Source organism: Cephus cinctus, unplaced genomic scaffold, assembly GCF_000341935.2.
Source record: "Cephus cinctus unplaced genomic scaffold, Ccin1 Ccin1_scaffold0638, whole genome shotgun sequence".
Taxonomy (NCBI): Eukaryota; Metazoa; Arthropoda; class Insecta; order Hymenoptera; family Cephidae; genus Cephus; species Cephus cinctus.
Genome location: NW_014333277.1, coordinates 1 through 18,528, shown reverse-complemented (window position 1 = coordinate 18,528; position 18,528 = coordinate 1). Strand labels below are relative to the sequence as shown.

The 18,528-nt window shown below is 34.6% G+C and overlaps 4 protein-coding genes and 1 long non-coding RNA gene across 13 annotated transcripts; 2 read left to right on the top strand and 3 right to left on the bottom strand.

The window, feature by feature from the left end:
- Nucleotides 1-287: 287 nt before the first annotated feature.
- Nucleotides 288-4,023, bottom strand: LOC112494588. Of its 2 annotated transcripts, none has more exons than XR_003060172.1 (3): nucleotides 3,913-4,023; nucleotides 2,216-2,421; nucleotides 288-2,136 (listed from the first exon to the last, which is right to left on the bottom strand). It is a non-coding gene; the product is annotated as an uncharacterized LOC112494588 (long non-coding RNA). The 2 variants fall into 2 exon arrangements; XR_003060173.1 differs by having other exon boundaries at nucleotides 3,919-4,023.
- Nucleotides 4,024-4,761: 738 nt separating this feature from the next.
- Nucleotides 4,762-10,888, top strand: LOC107269393 (collagen type IV alpha-3-binding protein). 5 transcript variants are annotated; one of them, XM_015743183.2, is made up of 8 exons: nucleotides 4,762-5,356; nucleotides 5,576-5,695; nucleotides 5,824-6,061; nucleotides 6,276-6,559; nucleotides 8,962-9,129; nucleotides 9,348-9,779; nucleotides 9,856-9,988; nucleotides 10,072-10,888. In XM_015743183.2, the coding sequence occupies exons 1-8, from the start codon at nucleotides 5,087-5,089 to the stop codon at nucleotides 10,197-10,199; spliced, it is 1,773 nt and encodes a 590-aa protein (XP_015598669.1). In that variant the 5' UTR covers nucleotides 4,762-5,086; the 3' UTR covers nucleotides 10,200-10,888. The 5 variants fall into 5 exon arrangements, with proteins under 5 accessions (XP_015598669.1, XP_024942428.1, XP_024942429.1 ...); XM_025086660.1 differs by having other exon boundaries at nucleotides 6,234-6,559; XM_025086661.1 differs by lacking the exons at nucleotides 4,762-5,356; nucleotides 5,576-5,695; nucleotides 5,824-6,061; nucleotides 6,276-6,559 and adding exons at nucleotides 7,258-7,694; nucleotides 8,073-8,238.
- A 605-nt stretch (nucleotides 10,889-11,493) lies between these two features.
- On the top strand, nucleotides 11,494-14,313 carry LOC107269394 (alkaline ceramidase). Its single transcript, XM_015743186.2, has 4 exons — nucleotides 11,494-11,929; nucleotides 12,543-12,699; nucleotides 12,782-13,019; nucleotides 13,295-14,313. The coding sequence occupies exons 1-4, from the start codon at nucleotides 11,837-11,839 to the stop codon at nucleotides 13,611-13,613; spliced, it is 807 nt and encodes a 268-aa protein (XP_015598672.1). The 5' UTR covers nucleotides 11,494-11,836; the 3' UTR covers nucleotides 13,614-14,313.
- Nucleotides 14,314-14,919: 606 nt separating this feature from the next.
- On the bottom strand, nucleotides 14,920-16,538 carry LOC107269395 (6-pyruvoyl tetrahydrobiopterin synthase-like). Of its 4 annotated transcripts, none has more exons than XM_015743188.2 (4): nucleotides 16,367-16,538; nucleotides 15,634-15,700; nucleotides 15,444-15,523; nucleotides 14,920-15,385 (listed from the first exon to the last, which is right to left on the bottom strand). In XM_015743188.2, exons 1-4 carry the CDS (start codon nucleotides 16,395-16,397, stop codon nucleotides 15,108-15,110), a joined length of 456 nt encoding a protein of 151 aa, XP_015598674.1. In that variant the 5' UTR covers nucleotides 16,398-16,538; the 3' UTR covers nucleotides 14,920-15,107. The 4 variants fall into 4 exon arrangements, with proteins under 4 accessions (XP_015598674.1, XP_015598673.1, XP_015598675.1 ...); XM_015743187.2 differs by lacking the exon at nucleotides 16,367-16,538 and adding an exon at nucleotides 16,263-16,339; XM_015743189.2 differs by lacking the exon at nucleotides 16,367-16,538 and adding an exon at nucleotides 16,192-16,323.
- A 358-nt stretch (nucleotides 16,539-16,896) lies between these two features.
- Nucleotides 16,897-17,955, bottom strand: LOC107269365 (6-pyruvoyl tetrahydrobiopterin synthase). Its single transcript, XM_015743120.2, has 4 exons — nucleotides 17,833-17,955; nucleotides 17,204-17,270; nucleotides 17,014-17,093; nucleotides 16,897-16,955 (listed from the first exon to the last, which is right to left on the bottom strand). Exons 1-4 carry the CDS (start codon nucleotides 17,879-17,881, stop codon nucleotides 16,897-16,899), a joined length of 255 nt encoding a protein of 84 aa, XP_015598606.1. The 5' UTR covers nucleotides 17,882-17,955.
- Between the last annotated feature and the right edge of the window lie 573 nt (nucleotides 17,956-18,528).

The window sequence follows — 18,528 nt, the reverse complement described above, 5'->3', positions numbered from 1 at the left end:
ACCACCTTATCCATATCTCTCCACAAGAACAGCAGGTACTAAGTTTAGTGCGAAAAAAGCTGTGATTATATGAATTCACAATAATTGCCTCATAACCTACTAACGATAGGGTAACAATATCAATTATTTTTTTCAGGGGTAGATAGTAGGTATACTACTGTGACAGATGAACTTAACGACAGTCATTACCCATTAACAAATAATATCTACACGATCGCATATAACGGATAGTGATCTATAGTACTAACAAATATTATATTTACTTTCAGTAAAATTTCTATCGCTGTTTCAAAAATAGGCATTATAATGCCCGTTACAGATATACAGTTTTTCTACAAATTCTTCAAGTTTATAGGTGGACATAATTTTTTTTTTCACTGCATGACGTCACCAAGTGGTGGTAAAATCCACACAACATTTATATGAAGAAGTTTATACGTATAAAAGTATCAACACAATCTTGAACACCTCGTAAACGTAAAGCGTAACAGTGAAACGTGACAGAAATTCTTGTTTTCAATTATCTGCGTACACATATATACGTATACGTAATTACTTGGTCGTAGCAATATAAACTTCTAATTTACAAAGTTAAAATTTACTTCCAGTAAGTCGCAGTTCGTTTCCACGCGTTTACACAGAAGACCGGTCGGGGTATTACGACGATAAACACCGATTAAAAAACCCGTACAAAATGATCCCGCACATTAAAATATATCACGCACGTCTCGAGAATCGTTATCGACGGGAATGCGCTGCTCTGTATAGTTCCATTAAAAAATAACGAAGCACACTAGACCCATATGAAACGACCAATAAAAGTACGTCATACCAATATAGAGATAGAAGCCTTTGAGCAAGTATCAAATAAAATGTAAATTATTCGGATCGCAGTTTCAGCAAAAACAATGTACTAAATCGTACTTAAACAAAAACGTAAAACCTTATTGTATTTATTATGTGCAAGGATATCAAGTAACAGTAGTATCGTGATAACATCAGTTATCGATTATCGGTTATACAATTCTCACGAATTTGAAATTACCACGAATATACCACCGAAACGTGAACTAACTTGACAAATTTTGATTTTCTGTATGAAATGAAAAAAAAAAATACTATTTTCTGTTTACTTATGAACGTACCACTTGTAGCACGAGATAATTTTAAACGAATGGACGTAATAACAATTTCCCTGGTTATTCATCCGGGAATATACTGTCGCTCCAGGTAGCCATTGTTAACATTTTTGAAAAAGCACGCAATACGTTATACAACTTTCGGGTTCCAAAGGTTGCTCTTACAATACATAAATATGAAAAGTTGCCACGCGACGCTCGCCACTAAAATTGCAGAGGCAACTTTAATTTTCCAAAGCACGCCAAGGACTTAATGGCATTCCAGTAGCTTACAAAGTGAACAATGACTGAATGCCAACTTGGCAATTTCTAATTGGCAATTGGAACACATATCGGTTAGTCGTGCGTGTACTTGCGCCATAAAAAGAGAACCCAGCGAATACTGTGATACACTATAGTATACATAGACAGCGCTCAATAGAAACTAATAGTAAAAGAGCAAGGGACCGTAACGCAGTCGAGTATTGACATATGTGGATCTTGAAACTGACCGGAAGTGCTCTTCGGAAGCCACGTATTCTTACGTCGCCACCTTGACTTGGATCCTTCCGTCAAAGGGACCAGGATTATACCTCAGGGGGCGTCTAGGGAGTCTATAGTAGACCGTGTGGGTTAGCCAACATTTACATAGGCGCAAACGCAGTCTGAATAACAATGCTTGAAACAGAGCTGGAACGGCTCCTTTCCCGCCCCTCCCATCCAGCCTCCGTACCAATCCCTTAACAACCCCACGCGGAACCTTCACACTCCTATTTGGCTTATATACATAAGAATAGACACGCTTACAGCATCACTCGTAGCAACCTGGAGCAACGCGTAACCGCTGTTTACTTTAGCCGTTGAAGATTTTCTAACTAAATTGCTGAAATCCACACCGCAATTCACCATGGTATTCCAAAAGCACGTGTATTACTTCTGCGTACGGATAGATTTGGTACAGGGCCACGTGTATGTCCTCTGCGTGCTAACGAGGAACCGGTGGAGTTTACCTCTTAACCTGATTAAAAGGAAGAAACGGAATTAATTGTTGGAGCATAGGAGTGTAAAATGAAGAAGATTGAAGAAGGGGTACTCACGTTGACTGGTGCTGCCACCACAGCTACCACCATACGCCGTCTATCCTCGGCGAGTTAAATTGTTTCGATTGAATCGAACGGAACAGCCTCTCTAGTAAAACTAAACTAGAATTTCTCAATTCCACGCCGCCGCGCTCAGAGAACCCGAGACCACTTCCCTATTTGCTCCAACTTCATGAACAGCAAGGATGCACCTAGGGTACGTACTGGAATAGTGAAATTTCCTGCTCAACTTTTGATCAGTATCTCTCAGTATACGTTGAAACTTACAATGGGTATTGAACTTAATAGTTTGCAATTAGCAGATACGAGAGAATATTCCATGCATGCTTATAATCGTTATTGTACATTGATTTAACCAATGGAATATCATTTTGACAAATAATGGAAATCCCGGGATTTTTTTGCGTCATCGATCAAGATGTATAATCGATATCGGTAATCGCAATCAGGTCGCTTATCCCAGTGAAAGATTTACATGTATATTTTAGTACATATTGAATTGCCATAGAATCTAGAACTACAATACTGGCGTAGTGAAATATTGAAAGTTACATTGGATATGGAACATAATAAATCGCAATTAGCAATAACATGGGGATGTTCGTAGCCTGCATATAACGGGTGGGTCTTTAATCTTTTTTTATAATAGAACGTCGACTCTGCATAAAATTTCGAAATGTCGGATAAATGTATGATGGTGAAGTAAAAATATAAAAATTTGGAATAAAAGGATCTGCTGAAAGTTTAATTCAGGTGTACAACTGATTAAAATAGACGGATAACGTTACTCCTTTGTAGGACACGTAACTCATTTCGTTTGTCCATACGAAGCAAGCGTATAGGTAAATGTAATTAAGATTTAATGAGAATTGCCGTAAGGGATGGATTCAGAATCAATGATCGCGTTAACCGTGTTACGAGTAAACTTAATTACGGCACGCGGAATACTTCGATCTCGTAAATTCGTTTTGAACAGTACTGTACGTATCAATTCATTGAAACTATGCAAGTAAATGTCTCATCATATAAGATGACACGATCGTTACGAAAATTTCTACCCAATCTGTACAGAGTGTAATGGAATTCTTGTTTAGTCAAATGAATATTTAATTGTCCTGATGATTTCGAAGGTGAATAGGGAAATAAATGTGATTTCAGGTATATTTGTGTCATGAAATTTTGTAAAATATTACCAATTAATCAAGCGTCCATATTGTTTCATAATAAAGCCTCAAATACCCTATGTGCTCTTGTTACATTATTTGTGTACAGTATATAAAGTTGTGGAGCAATCTGTTCGTTGAAACTCTGAATTATAGCACTCTCGTCTAATTTGTCGCAAACCGTGTGAATGACATTAAACGTCTTGCCGTGCAGCAGGAGAGTGAATCGAGGAATAACTTTGTTAAACAGCCAAGAGGTATTTGCTATGGGAAACTACAAAGTTGTTAAAATTCATAGTGACTATTCCATGAAATTTAGTCAGTGAGGATTTTAAATATAGTGAAATGCTGAAATGATTTCATATAGGGATATGGCATGCCTCAATATAAATTAATATGTAAATGGCTATTTATCAATATGCCCATAATTTCTTACAACGTTCATTTCTAAATTTAAGAATTTTTGTATTAACTATATTTCTAGAAAGTCTCTCGAATGAATCTAGAACTCGTCATATTTACTTTACTCACGTGTACCTGATGCGTCAATTTCAATTTTCTTAATACCTCTTCGATACGATACGGTTTCTTTGTACGAGCTAAAGTACTTCCTCGAGATCCCATTTATATTGCTTCTTTGGGTATATTTCTGTGAAATTACGGAAAATAGATATCTACGTAATTATTGGAGAATACAGATTCCACTTTAAGACCTCAGCGACAGGAATAAAAAAGAATAAAAAACAGGAAAAATGCATTTTCACTTTGTCTGAACTCCATAATAGGACCGATTGTAAAACTAACCGTCTCGTTCTGCTGCACAATCGTAAGCATGATCATTTCATTGGTTATCGTTTAAGAATAATTTAAGTGTGACGTTGCAATGATACACGTATTTTATTTTTATAAATGTAACAGTATGAAAAAACATCCTGGGACTCTATTCTTTCTTGAAATTACTCGGTATTGTCGCATGCGACAATCATGGTCGAGAGATCGGAGCCTTTCCACGATATTCTGCTCGACGTAAGGACCAGGAACTAAAGTAATGTCGGATGCGACAATATCAAATGATTTCGAGAACAGGACTTATCACAGTAACGTAGAATACCAACCTAGCAGCAGGAAATAAAATCGGAATCTTATAACGCATTTGCATCAACAGTCGATAATGTAGTTTTCTAAAAAAAAACAATTTAAACCCCTTCATATAACTTGATAAAATATATAAAATGTATTAAGAAATCAGTATTCATCAACATTTAGAATTAGTAATCATCGATTAAAAAGTTACTCTTTCAAGAAATAGAATACTAAAGGACAGCAGCGTCCGTCGATGACGTGAGGATGCGGTTTAACTCGATAGACGAAACTATATGTAACAAGTGGGTGGAGCTTTGGTGTAGCTTCGAAGAATTGTAGATGATCGTGGATAACGTTGATCCATTAATATTGTTGTTGATATATCGAGTTGGCTGATGCTTCGCTACCTGATGCTGGGACTCGTGAAATTATATTGACAAGGATTTCGGACGCTTGTCAAACGACATTATCTTGTCATCGTGGGCCATTGATATCTCGATGACGCCCCCTCATTAACCAGTTGCACGACCATCATAAGCAACAGTCATCCTCGGGCATGTCAGAATTGCCTTGACTTTATTAGGAGTAATCGGCAGGTGGAACTCCTAGTTAATTTATAAGGATGGCTGAAGAGGCAGAGAAAGTTCGGCGTTATAGCGAAGAAGTAGAATCTACAGAGGCCGACGTAGATGGCAACGATATCGATGAAGAGTCAGATGGTGTCGTCGTACCTGAACTTCAGGGTATTCTCTCGAAATGGACTAACTACATACACGGGTGGCAATCACGATTCATCGTTCTCAAGAACGGGACTTTGTCCTACTACAAATCTGAACAGGACAGTGGGTTTGGGTGTCGGGGCTCTATAAGTCTTTACAAGGCAGATATTAAGGTACTACTATGAAGTGTGTACTTGAATATCACAGTTGGTGGAAGAACACCTGTGAATACGTCCCATTATGAAATTTTTAGTTAACTGCAAAGTAATTTTGTGAGTGAATCACTGGCATCGAAGAATGTTACTGGTTCGATGGATCCCTCACATTTTTATGAAATATTAAGACTGGCTCTTTTTTATTATGCAAGTTTTAGAAGTGATTTTTCTTTACAGGGTCATGAATTTGATGAATGCAGATTTGATGTATCTGTAAATGACTGTTTGGTGTGGTATCTAAGAGCTAACAATCCTGAAGAAAAACAACGTTGGGTAGATGTGTTGAAGTCGTACAAAGTAATTGTTATTTTGGGGTTCTAAAGTTCTTAAAACTACTTGATTGATCCAAATATGAAAGCATTTAGAGTATATTTAACAATTATTGTTGTACATAGACTCCTGATACAATTTTTTTCTTGTAATAGGCTGAGTCTGGATACGGGAGTGAGAATAGTTTAAAGCGCCATGGTAGTACTGTTTCGCTTGTATCGAACACACAATCGACAGCCAGTGGTGGTAGTTTTAGTAAACGAGGATTCAGAGTACTAAAGGAAAAGTTGGCTGAAATAGAAACCTTCAAGGATATCTTGGTACAGCAAATTGATACATTGCAAAAGTATTTTGACAACTGTGCAGAGAATGCCAAAAATGGCCCAAATAAAGGTATGTCCAATACTTAAATTATATTCAAAATAATCTCAGTGCGTTGGACCAAAATTATATGGATAGATTACTTGATGAAGTATCTTGTCCTGTGATAACATTATGACAAGATTAGATTATGATTTATGAGCCTATAACAGTTCTCTAACAGAATTTGTCATACCTGCAATAGTGTATTATATACCAACTTGCACGAACGGCGATATTATTACAGAAAATAAAATCGAAACAGCCTTTGATCCAGCCGAACAGTCCGTGGATTTCAAAGGCGAAGCGATCACTTTCAAGGCCACCAGTGAGGGAGTGTTAATAACATTACAACATTGTCTGGATTTGATGGCTCAACGTGAAGATGCATGGCGTCGTAGATGGGAGAAAGAAATAGAAAAAAGGCGAAAAATCCAAGAATTATACAAATCATTGAAGGATCAAATCGCTATTCGTCAGGGTGACTCACCAAGGCCAAGAGTTCTCATACACGGCGGCCCAGACTATGAGGTAAGTCACTTTCGTCAATAATTTTACACATAGGCAGTTGTCATCTTATTAATGGTACTAAATATTTAGCACAAACATCCTACTCGCTTTATCCTAACATATTTATAGTATGGACGTTTAATTCCGTTATCAGTATAAATATATACAGTTGATTACACATATGCATTAATCGCGTTCTCTAACAATTAACCTTTCGACATTTAGGACACAACCTAACGTGCCATGAATTTTAAGAATAATTGCAAAAGTATTAAGTATACAATACTCACATACAATCAATGCTAATTCAGTTTGGTACCATTAAACTAATTTTCATTTCGGGATTTTCATTTCTTTATATCATTGAAATAATTGAGCAATATTAGGATTATGACACACCAAAATATTTTGATTATCTAATAGACTGCGAAAGTATCCACACGATTTCTATCTAGTAAAGACCTGATGTTCGATCATGCTTATTTATATGTGGTAATTTCACCTACCAATGGATGTGACTACCAATTAAATTATGTAACCGCAATGGAAACAGTTGCTCAATGTATGACCGTCTGGTGCTTGGATAAGGTCACACTATTTCGTTTACTGGAAATGTTCGTTTTTTTTTTACAGAGAAGACCGTAAATTTTCCTTGCTCGTATGTATCGACAGAAAAACACGTGCCTTCCGCGCGGATCAAAAGACAACAGCACTGCAGTGCTCTTAACAAATAGATTATAGATTATACTGTACACATTGTATAGTCCTCAAAAATTGAAAACGTAATTTAACTTTATTTTTCAGTTATCACTTATCGTTCCTGCAAAGTTCATGATCTGTTAAAGTCATATAGCAATACCAAAAAATAGTTGACTTTAAATGCATCTTTGCATATTCCAATTTTATTCATAAGAGTCCTATGAGACGTAAATCTCCATGAATTTTTAAACGAAGAAAGATGAAAACATTAGGAGCAAACGTTTCACAGATTTTGTTTTAATTAATAAAACATTAGACTCTCGTTTCCAAAATAAACTTTGATATTCAAGCCATTTGGCTGGTCGTTTTGAAGTTAATTTTGTATACCGAATTTTTATTGCTATAAATTTTTTAAAGTCGCCTCAAATTACAAGCAACACTTTTTTGTGCTGTCCAGGTATTGCTTTCTTTTTAACAATCAGTAATCTAAGGTTACCGCAAAGTCCAATTTCAATATCGCAAATTTTTTATTCTTCAAAAAGTATTTATTTTGGTCTAAATATGAAGAATCCACGGTAAAATTTTGGCGCCACTGAATTCGTAATCTTCCCAATTAATTAAAAGACAGACAAGGGCTTAATAATAATTTTTAATAAAATTCCTTATTGCTGTACTGTACATATCGCTAGTTCTATCTTTTGCAATTGCATGATTTGGTATTATTACTATGAGTAGTATATTATTGCGATGACGTTCTCTCTTCGTGGCTGCACAACGTATGGCAGACATTATCGCAATGAAAGGTAAACTCGGTTAACTCTATCGCACACTACAGGAGGTTGACTCAATAATCAGAGACTAGAATTCACGTTGGTCAGTAAACTACTGACGCTCGAGGGAGACGCACTGGTTTCGCAGCTGCTCGTGCCGCATGTATACACAATTTTGAAGTCTATCGATTCATCATGGGAAAATTGAAAATAAAAACAAGGTTTTTCAAAGTGAGTACTGGAGAGTTACACGCGATAAATATTTTTTAAAATAAGAGTCATGTAATCTGCGCCATAGTAGATATCCAGTCATTGCCTTTACAACTAAAATTAATCGTGGTGTTTGATAATATAGTGAGAGGTCATCAGTTCATTAGAATGTTCTTCATGTCTAGTCAAATCAGAAAAGTACAAAATAAGCAAAACAATGTTAATTCTGTTTGATAATTCCACTTCGTGTTTCAGTACGCAGCTGACAGTTGTCTTGTAATGGACGGAACGTATACCGAATTAACTGTATTTATTTACTTGTTGAATAATATGCATTTTGTACGATATGTCATATATGAAATTTAAGTGAATCGTCAATAGTTAATTATTTGTTAGAGCTATTTATGTCATTTATATATTGTCTATTAAATATTTTCACTAGTAATACTCTCAACGGTACTAATCAACAGGAATATTGTGTTACAATAATTGACATGACCACTTAAAAGAAACGATCATATCGCAGCATTAAAATGTCTGAAATTTTCCAAGCAGTGGACCCTTAATATTAAATTCATTTTATTGTGTAACTGTATGCATTATTAATGGTTTAACGAATCATTAGCCAAAAATCACGTCTTATCATCATTTGACCAATGTCATTCATATCCGTGTAGTAATGTGTTTGAACAAATAATTTATAACGAAAGAAAATAAAATGTTTATGAATCTTGCCTTTACAAGGAAGGTCCGCACAGCGCACTCTGCGATGAAGAGTTTTACGATGCGGTGGAAACTGGACTGGACAAAATCGATGAGGATCTTCAGCTGAGGGATCGTTTGAAACAGAAATCTGTTTCGTTACCATCGGGTATAGCAACTCCAGCGGTTAAGCACAGACTTTGGCCAGAGGTAATTATATGAGACTTTTCAGCAATAGTGATTGAAACATATTGCCAACATGTTGTGAATACAGTTTCATTTTGTCCATTAGAGTTATCGTGTTTCAGTTCTAGCTCTTGAGAAGTATCTGCTATATTATTTGTTTCTAAAATTACGTAATGTGTACATTAGAGTTGTTTCAAATGGTGCATATACCTTTCTCATACGTTACGCATATATTATTACAGATAGAGAAGGTGACGATGGAGCAACTGCATTACGCACGTCTTGGAGTCGGTGGCGCCGGCGGTTGGCAACTCTTTGCCGAGGATGGCGACATGAGGATGTACAGACGAGAGGAGGAGGCTGATGGCCTTGTGGTTGATCCATTAAAAGCATGTCACGTGGTGAAAGGTGTAACGGGTCATGAAGTCTGCAACATCTTCTTTAGTCCAGAATACAGAAGTGGCTGGGAAGCGACCTTGGAGGACATGACAGTTGTCGAAAACATTTCGAACGACACACTAATTTTCCTTCAGACCCATAAACGAATTTGGCCGGCCACACAGAGAGATTCCTTGTTTTGGTCGCACATACGTAGAGTGTCGGATGATCAGGATCCGGATGCTCATGATCTTTGGATCGTTTGCAACCACAGCACTGAACTTCCAGACTATCCGGTTAGTTTTGATACAAAGGCAATATGAATCATCCTGTGAAATCAGTTTGACAGTGTTTCTTATCATTTTTTTACAGGCAAACACCGGAAAGTGTGTCAGACTTTATTTATCAGTATCATTAGTCTGCCAAACTTTCATTGATCCACCGAAAGAAGGAGAACGAATTAAGAGAGAGGATATTACTTGTAAAATAACATACTGCTCTGTGGGTACGTATCATACACATTATTCATAAATTTAGTTTAATAAACGTTGAGGGTGGTATTGTAATTTCGTTTTACCCTGTTTACAGTAAATCCTGGTGGCTGGGCTCCAGCATCTGTATTGCGTGCTGTGTATAAACGAGAATATCCAAAGTTCTTGAAACGCTTTACCAGTTTTTGCATTGATCAATGCAAAGACAAACCTATCGTATTTTAAAGTGAAGTCATCGAACTTCATAGTTCTTTCTTTTTAACTCAAAGGAATGCGCATCCCATGCGGTGTACGTTAGTTAAACTTCACATGAATGGCACACATTTTTAAATTTCCTGAAAGAAGGCGTCTTACACGCTCTCTATTCCTGCGAATATAATTAATTTGTTATTATATAATTAAATGAATGGTACAGTAATTGGAATTGTACGTTAAAAGTCTGAGAGTCAGTGGATAAACAGGTAGAGTTTGCAAATTGAATTAATCCGATAACAACGAAAACAACTGCACGATGATTTTTTGTAGGGATTATATATATATAAATATATATATATTGAAGCGTCTATAAATCTTTGTGCGCTCATAAAATTACTATGTTCTGTAATTCGAGGCGCAATTTAATTGTCATTCTGAACGAATCGCAAATGGAAACACCGTGATATCCTTATACTGATATTCCATACCTATTGTAATATCAGTTAAGTAAATCATAGAGAAGTGCTACCGGTATCCAGTTGTACAAATCTAAATATTAAACACAATTATTCATTGTTACATTATGGCAATTATATACACAAATGTATGATAATACAAATTATATTCTTATTTTTATTTATATGAAGATATGTACGTTGATGCGTAAAACACCACAAAAAATATGGATCATAATAAAGACTGTTGTAGGTTTATGCTAATGGTGATGCAATTATCTAGTAATCCCCTATGGCGAAGTAAAATTAACAAACTAACTCCGCGCCCACTTATTCATAGGGTTATTCTGATAAATAACTACCTAAAGTTATACAACGTATCAGCTCTTTGTGGTAGAACTAACTATTGCTGGTGCCGCTTTACCTTCATACAACCTAAATATACGTAAAATGATATATATATCAATACGTTTGAATCTACGACGTCAGCATTTGCCAGTGCCAATTATTGACAAATGCAAACTTGCGAAAATTTAGTACATTAGTGCACTCTGCGATAAAAATGCAGTCTGTTAAAGAACTTTCCGTACTTAAGCCTGCTTCCACTCCATCCACTAACGTAGAGTTGATAACGAACTACATGTACATATCATCTATATATTTATACATTGTTGATCTAAATACGATGTATGTATTTTAACTCGTCCGGCAGAAACATTGTCTATGCATTGGTGGAAAGTAATGCATTATTATAGACACACATCTGTAATAATGTTTAGGATCTCCTCGACCTTATGAATTAACGTTTGCCATTATTTAGATACTCAACTTTATCATGTGAGTCAGCTGTTATATTGCGACAGAAGAATGGTAAATTTCCTCTTACTACCCCACCACCACCGCCACCAGCTGCGTTGACATCTTGCTGATGGTCAAACAAAACAAAGAACGTATGACAGATTGAAGTGAGTGCCGCGACTGTAAGCTTCACGAAAACTTACTACGTTCAATTGTTGATCTCATTCTTTGTATTCAATCCTTTAACAACGCACGAATAATCAAGTTTAAAGTGGTGGAAATACTTTTTTGACAACTACGTTCTTGCGGTTCAGTAAAACATTATTTGACGGCATCGAAACAAACAAATAATTCGCTTAGGTGTAATAACAATAGAACGTAAATTACCGAACGCCTAAACATACGTAAATTAAAATGTGGAAACCTTTTGAACCTGGAAGTTCTCCTGTTGATTGGTGTGAGGGAAATTACAGTATATCACCCAGCATTGCTGAATTTATGAATACGGTTCGTATGCGTTAATAACTTTATGAGAAAGCTTTCCTTTCTTTGTTCTGTTATCAGCATATAGCATACAATTTTTTCATAACTGTTTTAACAAGGATCCAGACTTTGTTTATAGGTATAATGCATATCAGAGGGATCTTGAAAGATACTTCTATCTTACGTTATTTTTATGCTCTTTGTATGATTTATTGCTCACAAAATAGCCATATTTTTTCATGATGTGACTGTTTCTATGGATATTAGATTTTGAACTGATATTTTTTACAATAGTATGTATGAAAATATTGTAAAATTGTATAGTGTTTTCACATTGCACATTGATTTCATGATGTAATTGAGCGTCATTACTGTTCTACTAATTATTGTTTATTATTTGTTATGCAAAGATCAAGGCTTTCTTAGTATTCACCATTACTTTTTTATGGCTGACTGCCTTTCAGTCACTATTTCTTTTATAACAATGAGTCATCGATTTTAATTCAAGGACTGCGTTGTCCTAACAAATTTTTTTTATAGTTTTGGACCACAGATGTTCATTGTTATTATTATTAAGATGGAGTCTTTGTTCTCTTTCAAATCTTCATTAATCAATGTTATTGTATTTTCTTTACAGTTTAGCAATGTGGTTTTTCTATTACTTCCACCAGTCCTCATGCATCTTTTCAGAGATTATGGAAGATTTGTTAATCCAGGCATCCATGTAATTTGGTTTTTGATGATGGTTGTTGGCCTAAGCAGTGCATATTTTCATGCAACGTTGTCACTCATAGGTATGATTCAATTTTACAAACTATCAAGATATAACATGTATTCCTTATATGTTTTACAGCTAAAGAACATTTTTTATTATAGGGCAGCTGTTGGATGAGCTAGCAATTCTATGGGTATACATGGCAGGATTCTGCATGTTTTTTCCAAGAAGATATTTTCCTAATATATTTCAAAATAATCGAAAATGGTTTTCATTGTTCAACATTTTGCCAACACTGATTGGCACAGGTTTAGCACTGATACATCCAGCTGTTAATGCATTTGCACTGATGATTCTTGGCATTCCAGCTTTTGGGTTCATGATCATTGAATTAAAAAGGTAAACAAATTTTTACTTTTTATGTAGCATAAGTATAGTGACTCTTTATTATATATTTGCAAATATTTACGGAAAATACATGCTAATAGATGAGGTCTACTCATCTGTCGCAAATACGTTATCTTGGAATTTTTAATAATAAGCAGCTAATTGTTTACATGTAAAATCCATATGACATCATTGAATTTAAACTTATTTGAATAGCCAAAAAATTGATAACAATATTTTATAACGTCAAATTTATACATAAAATGATTTGTTTATTTTTATCAAAGGACAAGATCTGTACGAGTTTATCGATTGGGTTTGAGATGTGGAGCCATTTGGATCCTTGCTGTTGCTTGCTGGTTAAATGATCGTCTATTTTGTGACACCTGGTTAAATCTTAACTTTCCTTATCTCCATGCTTTATGGCATCTATTTATTTTTATTGCCAGCTATACGGCAGCGGTATTATTTGCCTATTTTTCTGTGAAAGAAGAGAAACCTCAGCAAATTCCTGTCCTTAGGTATTGGCCGCGAGATGACTTTGAGCTTGGCATACCTTATGTAACTATCAAAAGTTACATTAAAGGCTACAATACAAATATATAACGAGCGATGTTAGCTGGATAAGGTTGTGGACGTGCGAATCAAAGTCTCTATGCACGGTGCATTTACACTTGTAACGTGATTTGGTTCTATAATATGTAGCAGATCAAGGTCATTATATCCAATGTCATTCATAAGTTGATAGACCTACATTGAAAATGTAACGTGATTGCTTTGCAATCAACTAAATGACTGAATCTCTATATCATAATAATGATTTAAAAGAGAAACACACTGTAGCAAATTTCATAATATTGAAAGGCTGTTCAGCAAATTAATCAGTTATAATTCATTTTAATTGTAATTCAGACACAATTACATCTGCACTTAGACTTTCTTTAAGTATTTCAAATTAGACATGGAGCAAAATATTGATTTATTTTTTCTATAGAGAAAGTTAGATGTCAGAAGTAGTATAATTTGTAATCTTTTAAATGGAAATTGATAATAGTACGCTAGTTATCACTTGCATACATGTCATCACAATTATTTTTTTTAAATAGACCTCTGACATATGTATCTTAATGATTTGTATTGATCTCGCATATAAGTATTACAATGATCTAAACCTTTTATGAACTCCAGACTAGCCTATTTAAGAATTCAGTATTTAAGAATTTATTGGCTTGGTTTGCTTTAAAATGCAAAAATCTTGTATGCATTTTATTATAATTGATATAGAAATTATAATTATGTCTATTTATGTAGCATATCTCCATCATTCCTACTAATATTTTTATTATCTTTTACTATCTGTTCCTTGAGAAATTCAGTAGGAGACAGAATTATTATTGTGATTTATATCGGCGCCAAACAGACCAAAGTTTGATTTTTAACATGATTGGATTAGCGTGAGGAAAGGTTTCTAGGTTGTTGATAGTCAAGATTCAATTTCAATAAGAACAACGGGGTGTTGTATTGAATAATTGTAATAGGACTGATGCAAAAGGCTAAAAAATATACATGTATTTTGTATAAATGTATTTAGTATACATAAGCTTTAAAAAAAGAGACCCTGCTTATGAAGAAATATGCCACTTATATAAATATATTGACATTGATACATAAAAATATATTAGAATATATAGAATAGAATATAATGTAGTCGGTAGTTTTATATTAATTCCAGTTTAAAGTTTTACTAATAATATGGAATAATAATGATTCAATATTTTATAGTATGGTGGTATACTTATATTATTCTTTATCACCAGGTAGTCAATACAAGATGAAATTTTGTAAGAAAAATAATGATTTGAGAGTATTAGATGAGTGATAACTGATTATATATAATTCTAAGCAAAAAGTATTCATATATATTCTATGTTTATTGTATCAATCTGTGATTATTGTCATATTAAAGTCAAAATATATATAACTTTATTAAAATTATATGGGTCATTGAAATTTTAAATTATTTACAAGTATATATAATTTTGGATTCATATTATAAATATTGGAATGCTTTCAACACTGAGAGAGCTATTCACTTGATGCTTATTCTCCTCTATAAATCACAATATTTTTATCAGTTTCAAATATTTTCACTTCATACAATAAATCTGGATTAGGCATTTCCTTTTTTAGTTCATTAAAAATGTAAATAGCAACGTTCTCGGTAGTTGATACAACATTTTTGAAATAGTTAACATCTTTATCCAAATTTTTGTGATCAAGTTGATCCATGAGAACGTTTTTCATATATACTTTCAAATCCGAGATGTTCATTACCATTCCCGTTGCGGAATCAACTGGACCACGAACAGTGACCTCCACTACAAATGTTAAAAATGACTTAGAAATAATATTTAAGAAGATTATTAATAATATTACCAGTGTAATTGTGTCCATGTCCCCAGAAGTTATTGCACTTCCCATATATCGCTTTGTTCTCCTCGTCGCTTAAATGCGGACTAAAACAAACATTTTAAAAAATAACTGCCGTATTAATATGCAAACTGTGAACATTTGAAAAATATAACTACATTGAATATTATCTTTTGAGTACTTCATTCTTATTTACCTGTGCAAACGGTGACAAGACGATATAGATTCCTTGCGCGTCAAATATGCAATTGGTCGTGCCATTTCTGAGAACAGTAGAATCAGATTGATACAGAATCAAAGGCTTATTCGCTACGACTGAGATGAAGAATTTTAAATATTTTTCATTGCATAACGTAACAACTCTTTCTTATTTAATGAAGGCCGCACGAAGTGTTATACTATATTATATATTGCAATTGAAGGTAAATTGCTAGAGAAAGGAACTAACAGGATACTTTACAGAAAAATAATGGTGCTTATATAAAACATTTTTTGTCGTACTACATCTGTAATATATAAGTAAGTAGTAATGAATATGACAAATATGCTGAAGACGTTTCTACTGCACAATTGCTTAATTCAAATGTAAACAGAATTGGAGTTTTGAAGAAATTGAACGTGGTCTTGTATAAGGTACTTAATCATTGTAAAACTATAGGATTTAACTTATGAAATGATTTTAATATATTATTGAATCAAGATATTTGATTTCCGATTAATATTATAATTTTCCAATTGTAGCTATACGACTTGCACAATAATTTACTTCGCAACTTGAATTTTGTGTTTAAATTCTTTCTATTACAGACGATACTGAGTGATAACCTGCTAGTTTGATGTAACTGTGAAATTCAATATCAAGCGAAATTTCCATATTTGACTTAAAATACTAGCAGTTGGGTAATATAAGTACACCATTGGTTACTGACCAACTGTTATAATGTTTTTAACCAATAGCATTCCTCTTTTAAGTCACTTCTACTACAACTGACGGCAAGCGTGATGGAGAATTTCTAGCTAGAGGAATTATTTGTTTTATCTATAAATAAAATATTGTTTAGTCTAATCGTGTGGTGGCAGAGATGAGCAGGCAGAAGCACAACGCTACGGTTTTAAAGAAACATTTTTCAATTGCATTCTATCTGCCGGTTTAAAAGCTGAACTATCGCCATCTTAAGGTAACTTTTGACGACTGCATTTAACGCAGTGTTGCGCGTATACCCTTAGGCTTGAAGTATCGTCCTCACAGTTACGATTCAGAGGAGTAGGAGACTGGCACATGTCCCCCATTAGGGATACAGCCATAAGGAAAGGAAGGAAGGAAGATGAGTAGGAGATGCGCAACGCTACGGTTTTAGGCGATACCAAAATCATGGCGCTAAATCTTAGTGGCGCGTCTTGCAAGTAGGATTTTGTCATCATCGCCTCCGTCGACAATGCAAATCCCGTCGTAGCCGAGCTAAACGTGAACACCAACGAGTACTGCGGAATCAACTGGACCACGAACAGTGACCTCCACTACAAATGTTAAAAATGACTTAGAAATAATATTTAAGAAGATTATTAATAATATTACCAGTGTAATTGTGTCCATGTCCCCAGAAGTTATTGCACTTCCCATATATCGCTTTGTTCTCCTCGTCGCTTAAATGCGGACTAAAACAAACATTTTAAAAAATAACTGCCGTATTAATATGCAAACTGTGAACATTTGAAAAATATAACTACATTGAATATTATCTTTTGAGTACTTCATTCTTATTTACCTGTGCAAACGGTGACAAGACGATATAGATTCCTTGCGCGTCAAATATGCAATTGGTCGTGCCATTTCTGAGAACAGTAGAATCAGATTGATACAGAATCAAAGGCTTATTCGCTACGACTGAGATGAAGAATTTTAAATATTTTTCATTGCATAACGTAACAACTCTTTCTTATTTAATGAAGGCCGCACGAAGTGTTATACTATATTATATATTGCAATTGAAGGTAAATTGCTAGAGAAAGGAACTAACAGGATACTTTACAGAAAAATAATGGTGCTTATATAAAACATTTTTTGTCGTACTACATCTGTAATATATAAGTAAGTAGTAATGAATATGACAAATATGCTGAAGACGTTTCTACTGCACAATTGCTTAATTCAAATGTAAACAGAATTGGAGTTTTGAAGAAATTGAACGTGGTCTTGTATAAGGTACTTAATCATTGTAAAACTATAGGATTTAACTTATGAAATGATTTTAATATATTATTGAATCAAGATATTTGATTTCCGATTAATATTATAATTTTCCAATTGTAGCTATACGACTTGCACAATAATTTACTTCGCAACTTGAATTTTGTGTTTAAATTCTTTCTATTACAGACGATACTGAGTGATAACCTGCTAGTTTGATGTAACTGTGAAATTCAATATCAAGCGAAATTTCCATATTTGACTTAAAATACTAGCAGTTGGGTAATATAAGTACACCATTGGTTACTGACCAACTGTTATAATGTTTTTAACCAATAGCATTCCTCTTTTAAGTCACTTCTACTACAACTGACGGCAAGCGTGATGGAGAATTTCTAGCTAGAGGAATTATTTGTTTTATCTATAAATAAAATATTGTTTAGTCTAATCGTGTGGTGGCAGAGATGAGCAGGCAGAAGCACAACGCTACGGTTTTAAGCGATACCAAAATCATGCCGCTAAATCGTAGCGGCAAGTCTGGAAGTAGAATTTTGTGATCATCGCCTCCGTCGACAATGCAAATCCCGTCGTAGCCGAGCTAAACGTGAACACCAACGAGTACCTTGGCGGGCAGAGGTTCTCCGCTACTCACCGCTGGTTCCCAAAGCAACTCTTAGAACGAGACCGGGAACTGTAGAAGTTCTCAAGAATTATTGAAAAAGCCTATTGTTGAAATATTTTTAAGACATTTTTAAGAAAGTGCAGTACCAACCGAACACGGATGTAGCACGTCAATTTTTACTAAATATTATTGGATCTTGATTTACATGAGGTTTTTCTCAATAAAAAAAAATATGGTCCCCTATGGGGCCACGGAGGGGTCGTTGCTCCCTCGTGGAGAGG